The sequence below is a fragment of the Salvia splendens genome, chromosome 8 (genome assembly GCF_004379255.2).
Source record: "Salvia splendens isolate huo1 chromosome 8, SspV2, whole genome shotgun sequence".
In the NCBI taxonomy this organism is placed as follows: Eukaryota; Viridiplantae; Streptophyta; class Magnoliopsida; order Lamiales; family Lamiaceae; genus Salvia; species Salvia splendens.
The window spans coordinates 5,979,115-6,001,651 of NC_056039.1; the positions used below are offsets into that span (position 1 = coordinate 5,979,115).

Below are 22,537 nucleotides of genomic sequence, written 5' to 3' on the forward strand. Positions count from 1 at the left end.
GCCATATCATAAATAGCTCAGCCACATCAATAGCCACATCACTAATAACACAATATACGGAATTTAATTTAAGAGACATATACGGGAAACATTAATAATACTATTTTAATTTTAAAAAAAGTATATTAAATTAAAAAAGTACAATAAATTTAAAAAAGTACTAAAATTTTAAAAAAGTACATTAATAATAAAAATTACATTAAAAAAAGTACATTTTACAAAATTACATAAATAAAAAAAACTAACTCCGAGCAGTCCTCCGCACCCATAACTCTTCAATTAAATCCTTTTGGAGTCGAATATGAGCTTCCGTTTGGCGCGTGTCTCGAAAATTTAACAAAAAAAACCGCTGGGCGATGCGCTGGGCGATCCCGACGCTGCAATGGCGCCGAGCGGATCGCCCAGCGCATCGCCCAGCGCCCGTCGACCGCCTAGCGCTAGGCGATTTTTAATTCCGAAAAACCGCTCGGCGGTTTTCGGAAGCTGCAATGGTTCGCCTAGCGACCGCCTAGCGCCGGCGCTCGGCTAGGCGGTGCGCTAGGCGCCATTGTGGATAGCCTTAACGAGCCTTTTGTAATAAATTCTAAATCTTTGTGCAAATAATTTTCAGCATTTTTTTAGTTATCAATCTTTTCAGCACATTAGTTCATCTGTACACATAGAGCATCCAGTGAGATGAATTATGTCAGCATTTTATAATCCTACCTATAGTGGGCGGACTATAACCACCTTATCTTTTAACAACCATTTTATATTCATTTTTAATATAATAAAATAATGATATATGTATAAATTTAAGACCACAATATGAAAATCTTTATTTTATTAAAAGCCAAAAAAGTACTACGCGAAGAAAAACTACAATTCCAACAGTTAAGTGACCAAATTTCTTCGATGAGAAGTGAACCGGAAAGAATTGGACGGTTTGAGAAATGAAGATAAAATGTGATGTATTTATAGAATGGAAAATAGGATAAAAAATTTAAAAAATAAAAAAAAATTAGAAAACATACCATGGGACTCTGGGTGCCCGTAGTGGGTGGACTATAGCCCGGACTATACATATCCGAGCTTGGTGCGAGGGGCATTAGGGCGGCCATCCGTAGTGGCGGACTATCCGTACAATGCTATAATCTGAGCTATAGTCCGTCCATTGTGGATACTCTAGTCAAGACTCAAATTTTCACTCAAAACCAAAATTTTAATGACACTTAAATTCAAAATAAAGGTAGGAAATAGCTCTAATAGTATCTCCGTACCCATCTTAACAAATGTATTACCGTATTTATTTAATATATAAGCAAATCTTATTGGATTTATTTAATTTCATGTGAATTATTGATAAAATATTTAGGGAGTCAATATCTAATTTGGATATAATATATAGGTATACTTCAAAAAATATTGTAGTATAAATAACTAGAGTAAAATTAGTAATTAATTTGATGTTTATTGAAAAATAGTTTTGGATTAATGTAAATAAATTATTAGAGATGACTTTTAGCCTTTAGCAATTAATAATAATTCCAAATAAATTAGGTGAAAGTATCCAAATAACAAATTCAAAAAATTAATTAGTGAAAATAACAAAAAAAGTTCAAAACCCGGTAACCTATTAGACGCAAAGGATAAACAGTAAACTCTCAGCGCTGATGAAACTGTCTACCACTTCCACATTTGGATTTCAGATCTGTTAATTCACCACTCACTTCACCATGTTTTCGCCTTAATTTCTCATTGATTCCAACTCCTGCCCGATTCCGTGCTTCGCTACAAAGGTAAATCTCTTCCCATCTCAATTCCGTCGTGCTCGGAGGATTTGACTTCGATTCGATCAATCTGCGTGCCTCCGAGCACTCGTAGTTGGAAATGTAGCACCTTTTGTGGTTAGTTTTGATTGGGGAGCTGCTTTTTTCTGTGTTCTGAGGATTGTACTGAAAAAGATTGAAGTGAATTTGGGTACATTGTGGCTATTGTTTGGCTCTGTAACTGTTGATGGATATGACATTGGTTTTTCTCTTAATTTGTTGTTTGCGATGTTGTGATTATCTGCCGCAAGTTTAGGAATGAAAAGGGATAGAAAGCGTGTTAGTTCTCCTCAGGTTTAAAATATGGAAACTTTTTGGTTTTATTTTGGGATTGTAGCTGAATTGCCAAAATTAAGTTTTACATTTGTTTAGTGTTTTTGATAATTTTATGCTCCTTCCAGACTGGTTTGGTGCGTTAACAATTTCTGTAGGAAACTGTAAATTCTCTATTTGATGTTGTGGGGAAATTTTCTGCTTCTTTCTATGGTTAAGGGGAATACCGCACTCATATTTATTATGGACATGAGGTGCTCATATTTAATGTAAGTTTTTGGCTGTGCAGCCTAAGCATAATTAGGCTGTTAAATTCCTTGCATTGTTTCGTCTATGGAGCTGTAACAGTGGAGATGGGGAAGTGGGTTTCACGGAAGTGGCAAATTATGATCTTATAACTTCCTTGTACCAGGACTGATAGAAATGGGTGCACCAAAGAAATGGATTAGAACACTGCTTGGTTTGAAGAAATCCACTAAATCACATTCTTTCGAGACTGATGAAAATGTAGGTTATTTCCTGTAATTGTACTCCCCTAAACACCCCCGATACGGTTCCTTTCTTTGAGTTGTCTGAATTCTGTTGTTTATTTTCTGGATTCTTGATATTTTAAGCTAGTTAAAGTGGTCCTAGGGCAAAGCTGCACATGGACCTCACTGCTCATTAGTGGAGAAACTTTTAGTTGCCCTATATGTTGACTAATTGATGTTAACTTCATTTTGTTTTATACTAGTTCTAGTTAATATGTTATCTGCATAGTCTACCTTTATACTTCAGAAACTTCTTGGATCCTGTTCTTGTTGGAAAGAGGACGTGTCTAAAAGGAAATACTTTTTCATTCTGAATGTTTGCCTTTCTCTTCTCCCCATCATTTTCTCTTTCCACCTCGCTTATCCATTTTAAAAGCCACCTGCTTGCCAATTGAATCATGCATTGCTTCCTCCACGGATCCACCCAGCATGTATTCCTGAGTCCTACCATTGATCGGAAGCATCGAGTTCAATTAAAATCCCTAAACATATCTCTTTTTGTGTGCATGTATATATGCATAGATATGCACATAAATTTCTTTTAACATTCGATCCATATGCGTCATTCAAAATGTTTATTCTTGAATGTGTATGTGTTAAGGCTGTATCTTTATGCTTAGACCTCTTAAAATCTTTTGGCTTTTTAAAGTAGTTACATGTAGATTGGTTCCTAATGGTATAAATTTTGATCAACTTTTCATAACTAGTACAATCTTGAATTTTTCAAACATACAGAGATCTGGGAGTACTGGCAAAAGTCGCCACCGAAGAAAACACTCCATTGAGATTGATAGCCATGTACCTGAAAATGAGTTCAATCAAAATGGGGTCACATCAATTGATGAAACCAAAGCAACAAATTTCCAGTCAGTCTCAGAATCAGCTAGGTCCCCGTCTACTTCACTTCAGGTTCAAAATATGCCTCAAATTCAACAGAATATTGGAGAAGAATGGGCAGCAATACGCATCCAAACAGCCTTTAAAGGATTTCTGGTAATTGGGCAGCAATGCACGTCCAATCTTTCATTGCTAGATTACGCATTCTCTAGCAGTGAGATATCCTCATATTTAATCCTTCGCAAACTGTTCCTTTTGTCTATCAGGCAAGACGAGCTTTGCGTGCTTTGAAAGGATTAGTGAGGCTTCAAGCTCTTGTCAGGGGTCATGCTGTAAGAAAGCAAGCTGCCATTACACTCCGATGCATGCAAGCTTTAGTCAGAGTTCAAGCTCGTGTCCGAGCTAGGCGTGTTCGCATCGCATTAGAGACTCAGACAGTGCAGCAGAAACTCCAGCAACAATTTGAACACGAGGCTCATGTTAAAGAAATTGAAGTAATCTAGCTCTAGATAAAAATAATTATTTTTGTTACCTAACTCGCTACTGCATTTTTTTAGAACCCCCTTGCTTAAGATTTATCTCCATCTTTTGACTGCAAACTAGGAAGGGTGGTGTGATAGTGTTGGATCTGTCGAAGAAATTCAAGCCAAGTTGTTGAAAAGGAAGGAAGCAGCTGCTAAACGTGAAAGAGCAATGGCTTATGCTTTAGCTAACCAGGTACGCATTCTATTATTCTCAGTTTGTATGTAGTTTGACCATTTTATTACTGAAAATAAACAAAATGCATCTATTACATAATGTGGAGATAATTGAATATTATAATATACGGAGTAAAAGATAATAATTGTAACATGTCGCACCAATTCTTTCTTCTCTGAAAACTGTTGTTTATATATCTTTACTTTTCCTTAAAACATGTTGGGGATTTATAAGAAAAAAGGATATGGTTTACCTTGCCTTTCTTGGTCCTGCCTGTCCAAAATCCAGAAGAAGATCCAGTTTTTCTCTTCTAAAGCAGGGACTGAGTTAAACTAAAGAAGTACATAGTATTTTATTTTCCTGTTTCAAAATAATTGGAATTTTTTTGTCAAATTATGTACAATTAAACTTGGAAGATGATTTTATTGTTTGTTTGCCATAATTATTTTTATATAGTGCAACAAGCATTTTTTAACATGTACTCCATATGTAAAGCTAGTTTGTCACCTTGAAATATGCCTCAAGTAGAATTACTGTGATGCAGTGGCAAGCTGGGTCAAGACAGAACGTTACACATTCTGGCTTTGAACCTGATAAAAGCAACTGGGGCTGGAATTGGTTAGAGAGATGGATGGCTGTGCGCCCATGGGAAAACCGGTTTCTAGATCTTAATCTCAAAGATGGTGTCAATATTTCTGAGGATAAACCAGCCGATATGATGAATGCATCTGCAACTCAATTCAATTCCACAGGAAAGAAACTTGCAAATGGGAAGGTTCCTTCACGTTCTAGTAATAACACCAATTTCTCCAATGAAAAAAGGGCTGCTTCCAATTCCGAAGGCTGCAGCTCTTCACCCAACAAGTCACTCAATGTGCAAGAAACACCAGTCTCACTTTCCTCCGCGCCTAAAACAGTTGCTGAAGACTTGGTTGAGGAAGCCACGTCATCACATAAGGTTGTTTCAAGATCACAGAGTAATCCTAAAGAGAGGCTCACTCACACTGATAGACAAGGAAAGAAGCGGTTATCTCTCCCTGCCAGTGGTCAGTCTCTCTCTTCCTCTCCCCATTATATTCTGAACTGTTTCCTAATGTGCAATCAAATATCAACAGGACTGGGGCAAGCGGCCCAACCAGCAAAGCCACTCAATAAAACTAGTGTTAGAAGGTCCCCTAGTGCCACAAACCCCGTAAAGGACAAAGTCAAGCTGAGCGGGCTTGATGCCAAGTCCTCTAAACTTAGGCGACAAAGTGATCATTAGGAATGGCACAAGTTCCTCTAGCAGCTGCTGCTGCTGCTGCTGCTGCTGTAGATTGTATGTAAAGAGCGCATTGCTTGTGATGAGTGAGAGGGTTGTTGCAGAATAAGAATGTAGTGTCACTGTTTAGCAGAAAATGTGTATTTATTAGTTAATTAGCATTGTTTAGAGCTGCATCGTTGTTTGTTTCTGTCAGTAGATTGATTGCTGCTGCCTCTGCCTTGACTCTGCCTTGAGATTCATAATCATATGTATATGTTGTATGGTGTATATGTAAGCCATTGTTTTATCCCTCAATTTTGTCTTGGAATTTGGTTTGTGCTTTTTTTTACTGAGCGTGGAGAAGAGTATATGTATTTAGATAATTTATCTGCGTAAACTATATTTAGATTCATATTGTACTAGTATTATTTCTAATACAGTTTCCTCCTATTGTATATAAAGACGATTATCAATCTAGGACTACAAACGAACAGGAGCCGTATTATATCTGTATATATGATTTATTATCGGCAATATTAGCTTTCTACAAGTCAAGTGAAAGATAATGAAATCTCGATTATCAACCTAATAAGATCTAGAAATGGGAAAAATAGAAAAAAAATATCCAATCTGCTAGTATTTGAATATTAATCTTCTGCACCAAATATGTGGCTCAAGACTTCATCATGAAACGTTACTGAACCCAAAATACACAGTTCTCTGTTTTAAAGAATTCATAGCAAGGTCGACCTGCAAGTGTCCTAAGTGAGATTTTAATCGAAGCCCATATCCCATACCAACACCGCTGCCTGGTTTACCATGCCTGAGAGATGGGTTTCCTAAGAAAATGAGTAGTGTTTAGATTACACGGTATAGATGCAAGTTTATGCAAAAGATTAGAATCGTAATGGGAAGGAAAGGAACACAAGAATAGAAGGATGTTCACAAGATCGTTCATAAATACGAAGCGCACAGGGAAGCTTATATATTGAATAAACAGAGTTCCAAGGCTATCAATTAGTGGGCACAGATGATCTTTTTCTAGTCAGACAAGGCCCCAAGAATTTGAGATGCACATGTTCTTCAGAAAAATAACACTTACATAAATGTATTATATCCATTTCCCAATCTAATGATTGACAGCAAAGATAACATTAGGATCATTCTAGATGAATCTTCAAATCTAATTAACCAATTTGCAGTGTTTTTTTCTTCATTTCCACCAAAATAGTCTTGCTCACTGAAACCCATAAATATGTTTCAAAATTTCAAAATGAATAATCATAGCAACAATCCATATCTCATGATTTCTATATTTCAACAGACAGACAAAATGAAAACCAGTAAAATCAGATGACAGCAGTCAGCTTACAAGTCTTAATGTGAGTATAGCAGTGTTGAAGAAAGTTAGCCAGTTGAAACTAACCAGGGACATGACGGCCAGAGCCCAAATCAGATCCACAGTCTAAGAAAACAGCACCTTCAAGCATTGAGCTCTGAGAGAGGGGAGGGGGGATTATTAAGCTCGTGAGAAAACAGAAAAGAAATCTTTAGAGGCCTTATATGAATGCGTTCAAACCTAAATTGACACCAGGATCTTGTTCACAAACAATTACAACAAAGATCACATGAATCTAGAGGGGTGTAAGAATAAACAAAAAAATTGTTAATCAGTGTCTTCTCAAGTGTAGATTAGAAAAAAAACAATGGTATAACAATGTCTCATATTTCAGTTGGCAAAGTTCATATCTCTTTTTTCGTTTCTTCTCTTTAATTTGTTGTTGCTTTTTTGGGTGGGGCCTGTTTATCAGTTAAGCTATGAGCACCGTATCACCCAACTGTGAATAGACCATCCCATCATACAAAGTAACAATACCAACAAACTTCAGATCTGAAAATTAAACAAGGCACAACTAAGCTAGACTCATCTGAACCAAAATCTCACCACTCCTGGTCCATTATAAATCATCTTGCCAAACCAATTGTCGCTAGACTACTACCATAGGGGCTACACATGACAAGGAATTTTCACTAGTTCTTTCATCAGCTAGAAATTCAATAAAACCTCTTTAACTTTTGGAAACTTGAGTACCAGTATGTAGAAACTTCAATTATCAAGCTTAATGTTCCTTCTTCACACACATAAAAAATTAATGCTTGACCTAACAAAAAATCTATGTTCTTTAATAGGCAGGACTTTCGAGAGCTTATATAGTGCTACGTCCGTGTTTCTTAGTCACAAAAGCAGCAACCTAAATTAATCTTGCAATCTTCAGCAGTAATTTGGTTTCTTTTAGTTATCAGGATCCTTATCAAGACTTAAAGCGAAAAAGGATGATGTCACAGTAAAGGTTAAGAACAAAAGAGTACAGATTAACATTCTTCTGATAAAATTACAAAATAACATACCAGTGGTAGTGTCAATTCACTGTTAGCAACTAGGCATGATCTGCCAGATCCAACAGCCCCATCACCATAGCCCCTTACACTACCTTGTCCTCCTATGGAAAAGGCTTGATAAGGAGCTATGTCTCCTACGATCGAGCCGCCTGTGAGGCTGTAAGAAGTTGCAAGTGAAAAGAAACATTAGTAGACATTAGTTATTAGAGAGTAGAGACAGAACAAAATTAATAGAAATACCATATGTGGTACATAGAGATGGTTTTCTGGAATAAGAGTTATTTAGAAAGTACAACTCACATCAAACTTCCAATTCAGAACTTTGGCAGAATCAAGTTCTTCCCTGTTAAAGAACAATATCATATTCCAAATTCTTAAGCAACAATGGACTTTTGTGTGTGTGTGTGAGCAATGAGGTCTCCAGTATGGTTTTAACACCACCATGCTATTTTGGTGTCTTAGTGTTTTTCATCAAATAAAGTTTACTAATAAATGGGCGGAAGACAATGTTTTCTTCTTCCAGTTCTCCATTTTTAACAACTTCAACTTCTCAATTTGAATACCAACTCATATGCCACAAGTATTGATCACCTTGTCAAGAAAAATACAGGCCCAAGCCGTATACCCCTTGAAGCAGCAAACTTGAATCGGTTAAAGATTAGCCACTTGGAAAGAATTGGAATCCCTTGTTCTATTTGCACGCTAAACTACATAGAATTTCATATAGAAAACATCAAGACAATGACTAAAATTGTACAAAATTGCATAATACTTATATTGGTGGCAAAATATGTATTTACTCGAGTAAAGCTGCGATCAGTTGCTTTGGCAAAGCGAGATTCCTGTTTGAGCACTACCATACTATCATGATAATCGCCACAGGGGAACATGTATCAAGCAGGAAACTCATCAGTCACGGAAAGAAAAAGACCGACGGAAATGATCAGTAGATGCTTAACCTACCTGCAAGTCACTGGAAAACCATGAAGATCTCTGCTAATAGACCGCCCATCATCATTAACCGGACGAACATGCTGAATTGAGTTTCACAGTTCATGTGAGAAAAGAAACAAATATTTGGACGCAGAAATGCAGTTCAACAGAACCTATTAACTTTCAGTGATAGTATGAGACACACCTCAAACTTGATACTGGTTTTACTGCTCCAATTGGAGCTTGCAGGCTCACTTAGGTCTACACCAGCGGATAAACGACTAAGATTGACACCTCCACCTGCTGAACGAGAAAGGTTTTCAACGGGAATGCCATGAATTCCTATCTCGGGGGAAATGGAGTGCTGGAGAGCAAAGTTATGGTTAAATTAGATCCATATTTAGTAAAAAATTCTTGAAAAATCAAAAGTGAAGCTTTTACAAGTACATAATATCCCTGTAGTTGAATATTTATATCACTCTCTAGCTCATATTCTTGAACCAGATCCATGGAGAGCAACCCACTAGGACAGTAAGACATTCATTACAAGTACATTAATGCATACGTTATTTCAATACCAAATCCTTGTTTAGCTTATAATGTTTTTACAAATAAAGTCCTCTCTAAGAACCAAACTTCATGTTAGTGAAGAGAAGAGAATGCAGAAATCAACTATGACTTTCATATCAAATACTCCTATAAACTATCTTTATTAAAAAGTAAGCTTTAGAAATGATTAAATACAAAAATGGCTTCAACGGTCCGGAATACAGAAAATAAGATAGCAACCTGAATAATGAAGGCATGCTGCGAAAGCCACTCCGGCCTTGGCTTCCGGTAAGTAACCAATATATTGGAATCACAGAGTCCTTTATCCCACAACACATCAAGCTTCTCACTCTTTCCAAATAGATTTGGATGCTTTATGCAAAGGCTGCCAGTGAAACAGTTCAATACCCAAAAAACTTATTTTCGATGAACACCAAACGTAACAAAACCAGAAAATTCAAATTCTTTTCATCAACAAAAAAAATCACCTTCCGATAACGAGTGAAAGTGGACTCCATCCACCCGCATTTCTGTTTCACACAAGCAAATAATCATAAAACGGAAAAATTAAGAAGAAAACTCACACAGAAGAAAATCAAACCTGAGAGAAGGTAGCATCAAAGCAGCACATAGTTTGTGTGTGAAATCAACATTGAACTCTACCTTGGCTACACAAAACCCCAAAACGACACTGTTACGAAAACATGAAAATGAGAAAAAATTAAAGAGGTGGTCCAGTGATCTGAAGAAATGGGGGAACAGTGACCATTGCCGGCGTGAATGCTTTTCTGTGCTCCCATCCAATTACCATATCACGGGCTTATTTGCCTCTCCGCCAATCAAACTAAAATCTTGATAGTATTTGAAAGGCAAATAAACTGGGAAAATGGAGAAATCTTGGGCTGAGAAATTGGCCGTTAATAAAAGGCGTTGGAAGGGAAAGAGAAGAAGGCATAAAATCGTGTTGTGGGGAATTTATATCTTGCTTTGAGCGGAGGGGATTGCAATCGCACGTGGACTGTGTTGTTCCTTTCACTTTCGAATCTTTTTCTTCTGGGCTTTTCCAACACTGGGCTACATTATTACTACTACAGTACTATTATTGTTGTGTAGGGTTTTAACACAAAATGCTAAAATAAGAAAAATATTAGACAAAACATCATCAAAACTGTTAATGGATTCCACTTTATTAGAGTAAAAGAATTTAAAATATATTTTTAAATATTTCCTAAATAAGAAAGGGGTCATCTCTGTTGGACGCACGAAAAAGGAAAATGGATCATCTTCAGCGGGAAGGAGTGGGGGAAAAACGCATTTCTAGGCCAGTTGGCCTCAGAAATAACGGAAATGTACCCGTTTTGTTATCTGTTCCATATATGGGAAAAACGCCAACCGCATTAGCGTTTTTATAAGTAAAAACGCCAACAACAATGGCGGGTTTTAATTTAAAACGCCAACTACGTTGGCGTGTTTTAATTGCAACGTATTTTAGTCGTATTTTTTATAAATACAGTATTGAGTATAAAACGCCATTCGCATTGGCGTGTATAATATAAAACGCCTTTTTCGTTGGCGTGTTTATTCAAGTAAAAACGTCGGGTAGAATGTCGTTTTGATAAAATACGCCAACGTGGTCGGCGTGTTTCAAAGAAAACGCCACTGCAATTGGCGGCTTTATACAGATCTGATATATCCCCTTCTCCTCCCCCAAATCGCGAAAAACTCAGCCCACACTGTCACACCTCAACCCTCCTAACGTATACTCTTATAATAAACAAATCCCTTATCATAAAAGCAATCAATACACAAGTCTAATTCATAGAACACTCATATTATACAAGTTCAAACCAACACTTATCCGATACATATTTCAAAATATCCTGTAAAGTAGTGGAACCCTCTCACCACTCTATATACTATACATTTATCTACATGCAAAAAGATGAGGATGAGAAGGTTGCCAATATGCGTCAGCCGCCGAACCTGATAACATGTGGAGTTCCTATGACCCACGTCACTCAAAACTTTACTGTTATCTTATTCCTGAAAAATTTAGTGGTTTATATGAGCCACAACTCAGAATATATAAATTTCCACCTTTAATCTCACATGATAAAAACATCAAAAACATTCTTTTATCAATACATAAAATCAGAAACAATATATAACATAATTTAAAAACAAATCATTTCATATTCATATGCATATGCCACTCTATTCAATTTATTATTCTGTAACAGTCAAGCCTGGTATCTGCCCGGGATTCCTCTATGACCAGAAGGTTCCTCTGTAATTGGACTCATAGGTCCCTCTGTATTTGGACTCATAGGTCCCTCTGTATTTGGACTCATAGGTCCCTCTGTAATTTCAGATCCAGTACAAGGCTGTCACAGATCCTCTTTAATCACATGATTCATGTAATCGGTATCCTAAACATTTCCTTTGCACCAATAACATATCCATATCATATTACATCAAATTATCCAATATATCTAAACAAACATGTCCATTTCAGCAATCAAATATTCATATCATATTCGACCATCAAAATCAAATAATTCATAATCATATCAATTTCACACCATATAATCCAATAATTCACTCCAAATCAACATATAACAATCAACCACAAACACATGTAAAACTAAAAGTGTGATTTATACACACCTGAATACGATATGTTCTCTAATTGAGCTCCTGATTCCATCTACTAATTTCTACTGATCTTGTTTCTATTTCCATTTCCATTTCCATTTCCATTTGTTATAGCTCTCGTTCGTCCCTTTTTCTTCTAAGAACTTTTATTTCTGTCCTCCATCAAAATATATCACTCACATATATGTATAAAGTAAGTTTTTCTTCTGCCGACTTAATCTATGACTAAGCTGTGTATAAAAAAAAACTTGGCTTATCTTTACCTATACTCATCACACGTGCACTGCTAACAAAACTTGTACTACTGTTGTATTAACTAATAGGATAAATATAAGAATTTATCACACTAGTCCATGCACACATTCACGTTGTTACACATGCACACACTTAAAATAATTATTTAGTATTTAAAGTAGTCATACACATATACTTTATCTATATAAATATATATATATATATATATATAACATATAATTAAGCAAATAACATTATAAATATATAATGATAAATAAAACCATATTAATATGCAAAATGATGCATGTTTCGGGTTGGGGATGTCACACACACACTCCCAAATCGCGAAAAACTCAGCCCACACACTCTTATCCAAGGTAGACTGCTCCACGCGAATTCGCCCTCCATCCATCTATCGGTGCTATTTTCCCCCAAATTTGTATATTATTTTCGGTTAGTATGCTTATCTTTTACATTATTTGAGTAATTGTTGGATAGTTAGCTAGGGTTTGTAATTGGTTGTGAATTGAGTTGAAATATTGTGCAGAATTATTATTGTGCAGAATTATTATTGTGTAGAATTATTATTTAGCATATTTGGCTCACTCTACATAATGATGAATGTAAAAATAATACATATTTATTTGTGTTTTACATTATTGCAGATAGTATGACGTGGTGTGTCAATTTATATTGGGGTGGAAAGATAAATCCCGGAGCAGTTATTTCGTATGATCCTCTTTTTGCTAAAGGATTCATTATGTTGGATGAAACAATTTCGTACGATGAGCTTGTGGAAAAAAATTTGTGAAATGATGGGGATAATCATATATGAAAACAACATTCAAATAATATGGAAACGTACAATATGCTTTGGAGCCGGAGTCACGTTTGTAGGTGTTCTACTAGACGAAGTATGCATGCAACTAATGTTTAGTGAGAGTATGGTTATTGGAGGTCTAATTGAATTATATGTTGAGTATTCGGCAATTACTCAACATCATAGTCATCATGTCATAAGTTATGATGTTGGTACGTCTACGAGAGCCCAAGAACCATATTTTGCTGCAACACAAGATTTTGATGTTGGTACGTCTACGAGAGCCCAAGAACCATATTTTGCTGCAACACAAGATTTTGAAGCTGGAGGCGTGCATTTAGGGGAAAGTGACAATTGTGATGCGGTTGATGACGTAATAGGTCCTGATAAAGCCGACTTTCAATTTCAATTTTGCCTAACCTAACTATTTCAATTTGTCCAATTTCAATTTGACAAACCTAACAATATAAACAAATTTAACAATTCAAACTAATCAACATACATCAACCAAAACCCACATAAACCAAAACAATTTGGTTTTAGCTATAACAACCCTAGGGTTTAGGTTTATAATCAAATTTATACACAAATTCACTTAAACCCAAACAATCCAACATAATAATCAACAATAATGTCATTCAACCAATACAAAATGCATAATATTTCTACTCAATTCACAACTAATTACAAACCCTAGCTAACTATCCACCACTTACTCTAATAATGTAAAAGGTAAGCATACTAACCGAAGAAAATAGATGAATTTGGGGAAGAATAGCACCGATTGATGAATGTAGGCCGAAATCACGGAGAGGAGGCCGATTTCGCGGAGAGAAGGCGCGCAACTTGGAGAAATCGCGAAGTGTGTGTATTGTGAGATTTTCGCGATTTGGGGGAGGCACTGCTGGTATATCAGCCTGTGAAAACACGCCACTCATGTTGGCGTTTTTCGCGACTAGGTAATTACGCCACTCAGGTTGGCGTTTTTTGCAAAAACAAGTAAACACGCCACTCAGGTTGGCGTTTTTAGCTACTAAACACGCCAACCAAGTTGGCGTTTTTCAACGTACTTGCAATTGGAGAGAATACGTACGACACAATTATAAAACGCCACGTACGTTGACGTCTTTACGTATAAACACGCCATTAACATTGGCGTTTTTACTTAAAGACACACCAATTTCATTGGCGTTTTTCCCATATGTGAAATAGATAACAAAATGAGTACATCTTTAATGTAAACTGTCCCAGAAACCCGATTTTCTCAAGGAGTGGGACGGAGGGAGTACTATAATTAGGTATACTACAAAGGCACGAATTTATCAATTTGGGAAGCCTCCGCCACCACCGTCACTGCTCGCCCCCGCCATCCTCTCCGGCCTACAGCCCAACCAGTCTCAGAGAAAGGATCAAGATGCCCAAGGGAGAGAAAATCGTCCTCGGACGAGCTTTAGTGAAGCACCACAATCAGATGATAAGGGAGACCAAGGAGAAAGGCAAGTTATACCGAAGCCAGCACAAGAAGGTTCTCGAATCGGTCACTGAGGTCAGTGACATCGAAGCCGTCATCGAACACGCCGACGAAGCTCACCGCCTTTACTCCTCTCTCAATCCCGGCCAATTCCCCATCAATTTGTGAGATTCCCTTGCTCTTCTTTCCAACTAGGTTTTTGCGCTCTTGAGGAGTTCATTTAGTTTCTTTCAGTTATTAACTTTGTCGAGTTGTTCATTCTTCATTTTCCATGATAGGTAATCAAAATTACTGCTGTGGAATTTTGAAGTGAATTAGTAGTTGCGTTGTTGGTTGCGTTAAGTTTCATGCCTTTCAGTTATTCTTATAGTCGCTAATTGTGCTAAATTATTGTTGTTTGGTCATTTTCTCTGAGTTTTTTCTTTTCTTCTTCTCTTACATGTTTGTGCTTTTTAATTATGTCTGTGTGTCTTCTTTCAGGGATTCTGCTTCCAGCACAATTGATATGACACCAGAAGAAAGAAAAGAGCAACAGAAGAGGGAGGAAGCTTTGCACGCCAGCAGTCTCCGTATTCCTCGAAGGTATGATTTGTTATGTCATCTAAATTTTGTTTTGTTGTCCTTTGTTTGTGCAGGGTTTAATGCTAAAATGTCTTATCCAGGCCACCATGGAATGCTAAAATGTCTGTTGAAGAGCTTGACGATAATGAAAAACGAGCATTTCTAGAGTGGCGCCGCAGTCTTGCAAGGTTAGCATTTGGGAGATAATAACACAAATAGGATTTGTGCAGTGTATTCATGGTCCATGATGGTATGGTGTTCAACTGTTCATATCTTTTTTACGTGTTCGACTGTTTTCTAGTTGAGATAGTATATTTTTATTGGAATAGTTAATCATACATATGTGGCATGCCCCACTTATACATGTAGACATTTCCTGGTGTTTTAAGCCTGTTGATAGCTTTCTCTGGTTGAATAGGGCTACTTTTGCAGTCTTGTAATGTGCATTACCGGGTTTATGAAGTTAATATGTTGTTGATTTTTTTATTTGCTAACGTTTATACTTTTTTCATGACAGGCTTGAGGACAATGAAAATCTAGTTCTTACTCCATTTGAGAAAAATCTGGATATCTGGAGACAGCTTTGGAGAGTGCTTGAACGCAGTGACCTGGTGAGACAATAGATTCTAAAATGCTGCTCTTTTCTGAATTTTATGAACGATTATGTTGCCTTAATATGCCATTTAGTTGTATCAAACATGCATACTTAGTTAAGTGGAAGATGAGAGGAGTTGCACAATATTCTTAAGATTCTCACAATACAAAAGTTTAATGATTCTACTTGATGGTTGATTGCCACTTTCAAGTATTATTTGGAATAAGAAGAAACAACAATGTAAACCGGGAATGTGCATGAACATATCAAATGCGTTCTGAATCGATAGGAAGAAAGTATTTAACTGAAATGAAAATACATCGTATTTTTCAGTATGACTTTCTATTGTCTCAAGTAACTTTTTCTCATATCTGTGGGTTTTAAGATGATAAATGCCTAAAGTGACGTGTAATCTAATGAAGATGGGCTTCGTAGATAGGCAAATTGAATTGCTTGCCTAGAATCAAAAGAAGTAAAATGTTTCACTTTCTAATTATACCATGCTAATAATTACTGCTGATTGCTGACCCCTTTTCAATTGCTTGGCCTTGAAGATAGTGATAGTTGTTGATGCAAGAGACCCGCTCTTCTACCGTTGCCCTGATTTAGAGGTAATATTGCAAGTTTGATAAAATTAAATGTTTGGCTTCTTCTTGTAAATTTGTAATACTCCATATTTATCTAGAACTTCTATTGGATGAGTAGTCAAAATTAAAAAAAAGTGCTGGCTTTAACTGCTGCTCAAGAACAGTCTTTAACTGCTGCTCAAGAACAGTCTCAACTAGACGTGTTCTTGAATAGCACTGGCTTTAACTGTAGCACTGGCTTTAACTGCTGCTCAAGAACAGTCTCAACTAGACGTGTGTCTTCTCTACTATTTCAGATAGCTCGCTGATGGTTTTTGCATTTTACTTTACTAATATTTTGAGTAATTGTTAATCTGGCATGGATGTGACTAAACTGTAGGCATATGCACGAGAGATTGATGAACACAAAAACACTTTGCTCCTCGTGAACAAGGCAGATCTTTTGCCATTCTCTGTTAGGTTGGTATTTTATTACAGTGCTTGTGTTGATTCCCTGAAATTTCCACTCTTTACTCCTTTGAAGATTTGTTGCATGAATTTTGTGCAGGGAAAAATGGGCTAATTACTTCCATGAACATGGTATTCTCTTTCTTTTCTGGTCGGCTAAAGCTGCGACTGCTGCTTTAGAGGGGAAGGAGCTCAATTTGTCCGTTGGTACTCAGCAAGGCTTAGCTGATTCTGGAACGAAAGTTTATGGTAGAGATGAGCTACTTGCACGGCTGCAAGCTGAAGCTGAGAATATTGTCTCAATGAGAAGCCGATCTAAGTCCACTGACATGGACTCGTCAGACGTGCATTCTCATGATGAAAGTGTTTCTGAGCACGCACCACCCCGCAATGTAGTTGTCGGATTTGTTGGATATCCCAACGTAGGAAAGAGTTCCACAATCAATGCTTTGGTGGGAGAGAAGAGGGCCGGTGTAACCTCAACTCCTGGGAAGACCAAACATTTCCAGACATTGATAATATCCGAGAAACTTACTCTCTGTGATTGCCCAGGACTGGTGTTTCCGTCCTTCACTAGTTCAAGATACGAGATGATTGCATCTGGGGTCTTGCCTATCGATCGCTTGACAGAGCACCGTGCGGCTGTGCAGGTGATTGCAGATCGAGTGCCAAGATCCGTTATTGAGAGTGTCTACAAAATCAAATTGCCAAACCCCAAGTCATACGAGCTACAATCACGGCCCCCTTTGGCAGCAGAGCTTCTAAGAGCATACTGTGCCTCTCGTGGGTATGTAGCCTCAAGTGGACTACCAGATGAGACCAAAGCTTCACGCCTGATGCTGAAGGATTACATCGATGGGAAGCTTCCCCATTATGAAATGCCACCAGATATATCAAATGATGAAGATGATGGCGAGGATGCAACTGAACACAGCTCGCCAAATGAATCAGACCTATCTGACGATGAAGACCCTCCAGTTGCTGCAGATGAAGCTGCCGCTGGTCTGGAGCACGAGCTGAGTGATCTGAATTCCTTCGACATCGACAATGGGTTGACTTCTGCCAAGACTGCTGTTAAGAAAAGGGAAACTAAACCTCATAAACTGCATAAGAAGCCCCAAAGAAAGAAGGATAGGACGTGGAGGGTAAAAGACAACGACGGCGACGGGATGGCGGTAGTCAGGGTAGTCCAAAAGCCAGCAAGTGGAAGAGGCCCTGTGATTGCTTAAAAGGTGGTCCCTCTTCTTGTACTCCTCTCCTCTCCTACCCCATTATTCTTTACTAAATTTTGACCTTGTTTTGTTTAGTGTGATATATAAACTCACTTTCTCTGGAGACTTCTGGTTTCTTACTTTTTACAAACTAGTAGTACTAATTTGTGTGAAATGTTTCATTTGTTGTGGCATAAATATCCAATGCACCTACTGTGTAACGAAAAATGTGCAACTTGTAATTTAATTTACTGTATTACATTTCTGGAGAAAAACATACCAACTCATTTGCAAAAATTAAAAAAAAACATGCATTGCCTTTGTGTTTGTCACACATTACTTGTAAAAGGAAAAACCAAAGATCTTGTCAAGATAAGTAGCTAGTTCATCTTCTTTGCTCCTTCAAATTCTACTATAAAAAAGGTGATTGCAAAGCAAATCCCACATCCCATATCCTAAATTTGAAAATGTATGCCACCAAATTAGTTGTGAATAACAAAATTGTTAGCGCATTAACAATCTTTGTTCTACTTTGTTCAACAAAGAGTAGCGATGCAAGAGTCCACGTCCAAGTAATAAACGAGCTGGAGTCAGGGCAGCGGCTGAGCGTGCACTGCCGGTCAAAGGAGGATGACCTCAGCCACCGGATCTTGGAGGCGGGCGACTCCATTGAATGGAGTTTCAGTGTAAATTTTGTGAGCACAACTTTGTTCTACTGTGAGGTGCAGTGGGACAACGTGCATTGGTACCGATTTGATGCATATGATGCTAGTAGAGATTATGATAGATGCATTTCCTTGTGTCGATGGATGATATCGAAAGAGGGTTTGTTATATGGATACGATGAATTATCAGGGTTTTGGAAATTGTTCCCGTTGCAACCTAGCTAGTTGAAACTGTAAATTTAGTAAGGGGTGGCTCGGTAGAATAGATAATTCATCTATGTTGGAGTTATATGACGAAAAATATCAAAAAAATATATTTTTTTATCATATTTTATTTATTTATCTTCTCTAACCTTTGCGATAATAATATATTTCTAGATGTTGTCTTACACCCAAATCTAGGGCTGGGAATCGGTTCGGTTCGGTTAGAACCGAACCGAAAAGTCGGTTAACCGACTCCAAAAATTTCCGAAAACAAAGAACCGGAACCGGAACCGAGAGGGAATCGGTTCGGTTCGGTTAGGAACCGATTTTACACGGTTCGGTTCGGTTAGGAACCGGTAGGAACCGAATTGGGAAAAAAAATAAAAAAAGTTGTTGCTGGGATTCAATCCCTAGTCAATGCGTGAGAAAAACGGCTAGCCTACCACTTGTGCTACAACGCTCTTTGTTTTTCTTATGTTTGTAGAAATAATTATCTTTATATTTCGGATTATAAATTAAAAAAATAAAAACAACCTATGCTTAATCTAACAAATAAAGAATCAGTGGAAGCTGATTGAGATACACTACACAATTGAACATAATAAACAATTTTAAACCAACTGCAAACTTGAACCTATTATATCTAGCATGAGTTCATGGAAACCAAAAAGTACAAAAAGTCACCAAATAGATTAATGAGCAAGCCATTATCAATTTATCATATTCGAAAGTCATCTGAATTATTTTGATAAAAAAATTCCTCTGCTTATCATATTCGAAAGTCATCTAAATTATAAACATTATAAAAATATTAAATTTAATAGGAGTACTTATTTTACAATAAATTAAACTTTAATATCAATCAATTTAATACATAACACTAGAGTTTAATATCCATTTTAAAATTAACCCAGATTAATTAACTGATGATTAATATGTCTATCCTGTATATACGTATAGATTTGTGCAGCTTAAATAAGATAAGCATCATGTGAAATTGTGGAAATCTCTAACAAAATAGATTGAGAAAACAAAATTACTGCTGTTAATATTAGTCAGTAGAGTAACAGTAGTTGATTTACTACTCTCCGTCAAACACACCTAAGTTAAAGAAGGAGTCTCCGGCGGAAGGAGTCGTTGCGGAAGGAGTCGCCGGCGGAACAAGTCGCTGCGGAACGAGTCGCCGGCGGGTGGGAGTCGGCGGCGGGTGTGGCGTGTTGGAGGAGCGGGGTAGGGTGTGGGAGGGAGCTCTGGGAGTGGGACTGACGGACTGTGGGAGAAGGGTTAGTAATTGTTTGGGGATATATTGGGCTTCATGTAACTTGGGCTCAATAGTAAAATGAGTCTTTGGGCCAGTTTTAAATAATTAAATTACATCAACTAAGCCCAATCGGTTCTTTACGGTTATAACCGATCGGTTCTCGGTTATAACCGAGAACCGATCATGACCTTCATATGGGAACCGACACCGAACCGATAACCAAAAAAATCAGTTATCGGTTAACCGAGAACCGATTTTTTCGGTTCGGTTCTCGGTTAACCGACTAACCGATGACCGAATTCCCAGCCCTACCCAAATCCCATATAACTTGTGTTGTGGTATTGCTCCTATATAAATAAAAAATTCAACTATAATAAATCCTCTATAGAGGAATATCTTTGCGGCTCAAAAAGTATTCTTTAAGTGGAGGTTATTTTTAAATAGAGGTCTAAGATTTTTTTTTATTTTTTTTCAAATGCATGCTAAATATATAAAGGTTATAATTTCCACATAAATGATCAAGCTGAAATATTTAACCTATCAATTGATGCAGATATTTTGGATTAATCAAGAATGTAGTTGTGTGGAAGAGCAGTTGAGCATGCAAATTAAAGGTGTAGTTGATCCCACAAACATTTCTCTTATTTATTCATCCTCTTCCATTATTCACGACTCTCATATCTTAATTTTTTTATCTATTTCTTATGTTCTACGTATACTAAATTAATTACAAATTTATAATTCATATGCAACTTAGTCAAAGAAAATAGATTTTTTTTAATTCATATCATAGTTATAATTTAGATATACTACTTCCGTTCCACTTTTTCAAAAACCAATATCTCTACTTCAAAAAAGAATTAGCGTTGTTGTGGATATTCTTAGACCATGTTTATCAGCAACCACTCAACATAATCCAACCATCCACTTTTTTAATATTTAATTATAATTTCTATCCCCTCCACATCATCTTACACCTCATTAATACTCATCCAACCCAACCGCACATTTTTTCATGATTTATCAATGACCACCCAACCATACCAGTACATATTTATTTTATATTATCTTGTAATAATAATATTAATAAATAAAATATTTATTATTGCACAATAAAATTTACAAAAAATTACAATAACTCGCAGCTAAAAATCATAAAAATAAACAAATGAAAAATATATGTACAATAATTAAAATTAAAAATTAAAAATACATAATTGGTGCAAAACTTTAGCAAAGGAAACTAAAAAAATACTCCATGAAATTGTAACAAAGAAAGATTATGGGAGGAAAAATGATGATATTTTTTTTATGCAAAACTATAACAAATGTGGTCTCTATTTATAGAGGATGAAAAATTAAATTTGATATATATTTTATAATTTTTAGATATAATACATAAAAGATATTTTAATTTAAAATAAAATATTTATCAACCAGTAAGATTGAGCCATTTGGCAAAATCTCGTTGGCTGATGTAATAAATGTGGAGGAAGACCAGGCAGTCTGCACTTGCCCTCGAAGGGACCGAGATCGAAGAGTGAGAGAGCCCTTTGGTTTCAATTTTTATTTTTTTAAAATTAACATATGATGTGGCGGTCGGCCACATCTAACCGATAAACATGGTCTTAGAGTGTCCACACTAGGGAGCTGCGGCTCCCGCCCGAGGACACGGCTGGACCGCGGCTCCCTATAGTTGTGGAAACGAATGGGCGCGACGGGGGGTGGACATGGGCGGGCCAACTACTCGGCCTAGATGCGGCTCCTTACCTGGCGCCGCGGAGCAGCCTGCGGCCCCTATTGCATGGCGCCGGAATATTTTTTTTGATATTTTTCAATTGTTTTCAATTTTTAATTAGATTTGTGTCCGTGGCTTGTCCACTATTAGGCTGGACAAGTTTTTTTATGGCTATGGAAAAAAAAATTTGGCCGTAGACAAAAATTGTAGCTTGGCCTTGGCCTTGGCCTTGGCCTTGGTCAAACTATTGTGGACACTCTTAGGGCAATAATGCCGGTGCATGGCCTAAAGCCCAAAATATTAAAGAATTGAGTTTTTTTTAATATTATTATTATTATTCCGTTTCATTATTACGATCAATCATGGAGTAATATTTTTATCTAGATTTGAAACTAATTGACAAAATTGAACAACTTGGGGAGACTAATTTGAAAGCATCAATTATGGTTACACCACAAACCTACGGTAATAAATGTCGAATAAATGCTTCAACTAAAAGAGAAGAATAAGTAAGTGAGATAGAGATCATAGAGTTTAAGAACTGCCTATTACCATGGTTCATAAATTAGTTGTGTTTGGATAAAAGCATTAAGCCTCCAATTAATAGTTGTTGGACCCTTTTCACTTACAAATCTTTCTATGTTGTCCTTGTCTTTTAATGTGTCTTCGTTAATTATTAAAGATGGCCTTTGAAAAATGGTAGATGTATTTTTTTCAACGTGTCTTCATAATTGATATTGTATTGTACGGACCATTATTTATTTTGTTCAGTTAAATTTTTGCAATATTTTTTTATGTCATTTCATTTGGATTCGA

At 36.8% G+C, this 22,537-nt stretch overlaps 3 protein-coding genes across 8 annotated transcripts; 2 read left to right on the forward strand and 1 right to left on the reverse strand.

The window, feature by feature from the left end:
• The first annotated feature begins 1,620 nt into the window (after window positions 1–1,620).
• On the forward strand, window positions 1,621–5,705 carry LOC121745089 (protein IQ-DOMAIN 5-like). 2 transcript variants are annotated; one of them, XM_042138866.1, is made up of 7 exons: window positions 1,621–1,778; window positions 2,371–2,588; window positions 3,347–3,604; window positions 3,715–3,942; window positions 4,052–4,165; window positions 4,692–5,193; window positions 5,263–5,705. In XM_042138866.1, exons 2-7 carry the CDS (start codon window positions 2,505–2,507, stop codon window positions 5,409–5,411), a joined length of 1,335 nt encoding a protein of 444 aa, XP_041994800.1. In that variant the 5' UTR covers window positions 1,621–1,778; window positions 2,371–2,504; the 3' UTR covers window positions 5,412–5,705. The 2 variants fall into 2 exon arrangements, with proteins under 2 accessions (XP_041994800.1, XP_041994799.1); XM_042138865.1 differs by having other exon boundaries at window positions 2,494–2,588.
• A 178-nt stretch (window positions 5,706–5,883) lies between these two features.
• Window positions 5,884–10,234, reverse strand: LOC121745090 (outer envelope protein 39, chloroplastic-like). Of its 5 annotated transcripts, none has more exons than XM_042138870.1 (11): window positions 10,039–10,234; window positions 9,874–9,940; window positions 9,761–9,802; window positions 9,513–9,657; window positions 8,929–9,087; window positions 8,754–8,824; window positions 8,591–8,669; window positions 8,382–8,497; window positions 7,800–7,947; window positions 6,817–6,886; window positions 5,884–6,213 (listed from the first exon to the last, which is right to left on the reverse strand). In XM_042138870.1, exons 1-11 carry the CDS (start codon window positions 10,070–10,072, stop codon window positions 6,164–6,166), a joined length of 981 nt encoding a protein of 326 aa, XP_041994804.1. In that variant the 5' UTR covers window positions 10,073–10,234; the 3' UTR covers window positions 5,884–6,163. The 5 variants fall into 5 exon arrangements, with proteins under 5 accessions (XP_041994804.1, XP_041994801.1, XP_041994802.1 ...); XM_042138867.1 differs by having other exon boundaries at window positions 5,884–6,229; window positions 10,039–10,233; XM_042138868.1 differs by having other exon boundaries at window positions 5,884–6,229; window positions 8,591–8,651; window positions 10,039–10,232.
• A 4,062-nt stretch (window positions 10,235–14,296) lies between these two features.
• Window positions 14,297–18,028, forward strand: LOC121745528 (GTPase LSG1-1-like). The gene is made up of 7 exons (XM_042139474.1): window positions 14,297–14,616; window positions 14,933–15,034; window positions 15,115–15,201; window positions 15,531–15,624; window positions 16,163–16,219; window positions 16,575–16,654; window positions 16,743–18,028. The coding sequence occupies exons 1-7, from the start codon at window positions 14,396–14,398 to the stop codon at window positions 17,869–17,871; spliced, it is 1,770 nt and encodes a 589-aa protein (XP_041995408.1). The 5' UTR covers window positions 14,297–14,395; the 3' UTR covers window positions 17,872–18,028.
• Window positions 18,029–22,537: the final 4,509 nt, after the last annotated feature.

What these genes read in the sequence shown, in the direction of transcription:
- LOC121745528 (XM_042139474.1), top strand. Translation starts at nt 14,396, where the DNA reads ATGCCCAAGGGAGAGAAAATCGTCCTCGGACGAGCTTTAGTGAAGCAC. An exon ending in GGCCAATTCCCCATCAATTT is followed by an intron (nt 14,617 to 14,932) that starts GTGAGATTCCCT and finishes GTCTTCTTTCAG; the next exon opens with GGATTCTGCTTCCAGCACAA. An exon ending in CTTTTGCCATTCTCTGTTAG is followed by an intron (nt 16,655 to 16,742) that starts GTTGGTATTTTA and finishes AATTTTGTGCAG; the next exon opens with GGAAAAATGGGCTAATTACT.
- LOC121745090 (XM_042138867.1), bottom strand. Translation starts at nt 10,072, where the DNA reads ATGGGAGCACAGAAAAGCATTCACGCCGGCAATG. An exon ending in CTTTCACTCGTTATCGGAAG is followed by an intron (nt 9,658 to 9,760) that starts GTGATTTTTTTT and finishes TTTCACTGGCAG; the next exon opens with CCTTTGCATAAAGCATCCAA. An exon ending in AGCATGCCTTCATTATTCAG is followed by an intron (nt 9,088 to 9,512) that starts GTTGCTATCTTA and finishes TTTGCTCTCCAG; the next exon opens with CACTCCATTTCCCCCGAGAT.
- LOC121745089 (XM_042138866.1), top strand. Translation starts at nt 2,505, where the DNA reads ATGGGTGCACCAAAGAAATGGATTAGAACACTGCTTGGTTTGAAGAAA. An exon ending in CAGCCTTTAAAGGATTTCTG is followed by an intron (nt 3,605 to 3,714) that starts GTAATTGGGCAG and finishes TTTGTCTATCAG; the next exon opens with GCAAGACGAGCTTTGCGTGC. An exon ending in GTTATCTCTCCCTGCCAGTG is followed by an intron (nt 5,194 to 5,262) that starts GTCAGTCTCTCT and finishes AAATATCAACAG; the next exon opens with GACTGGGGCAAGCGGCCCAA.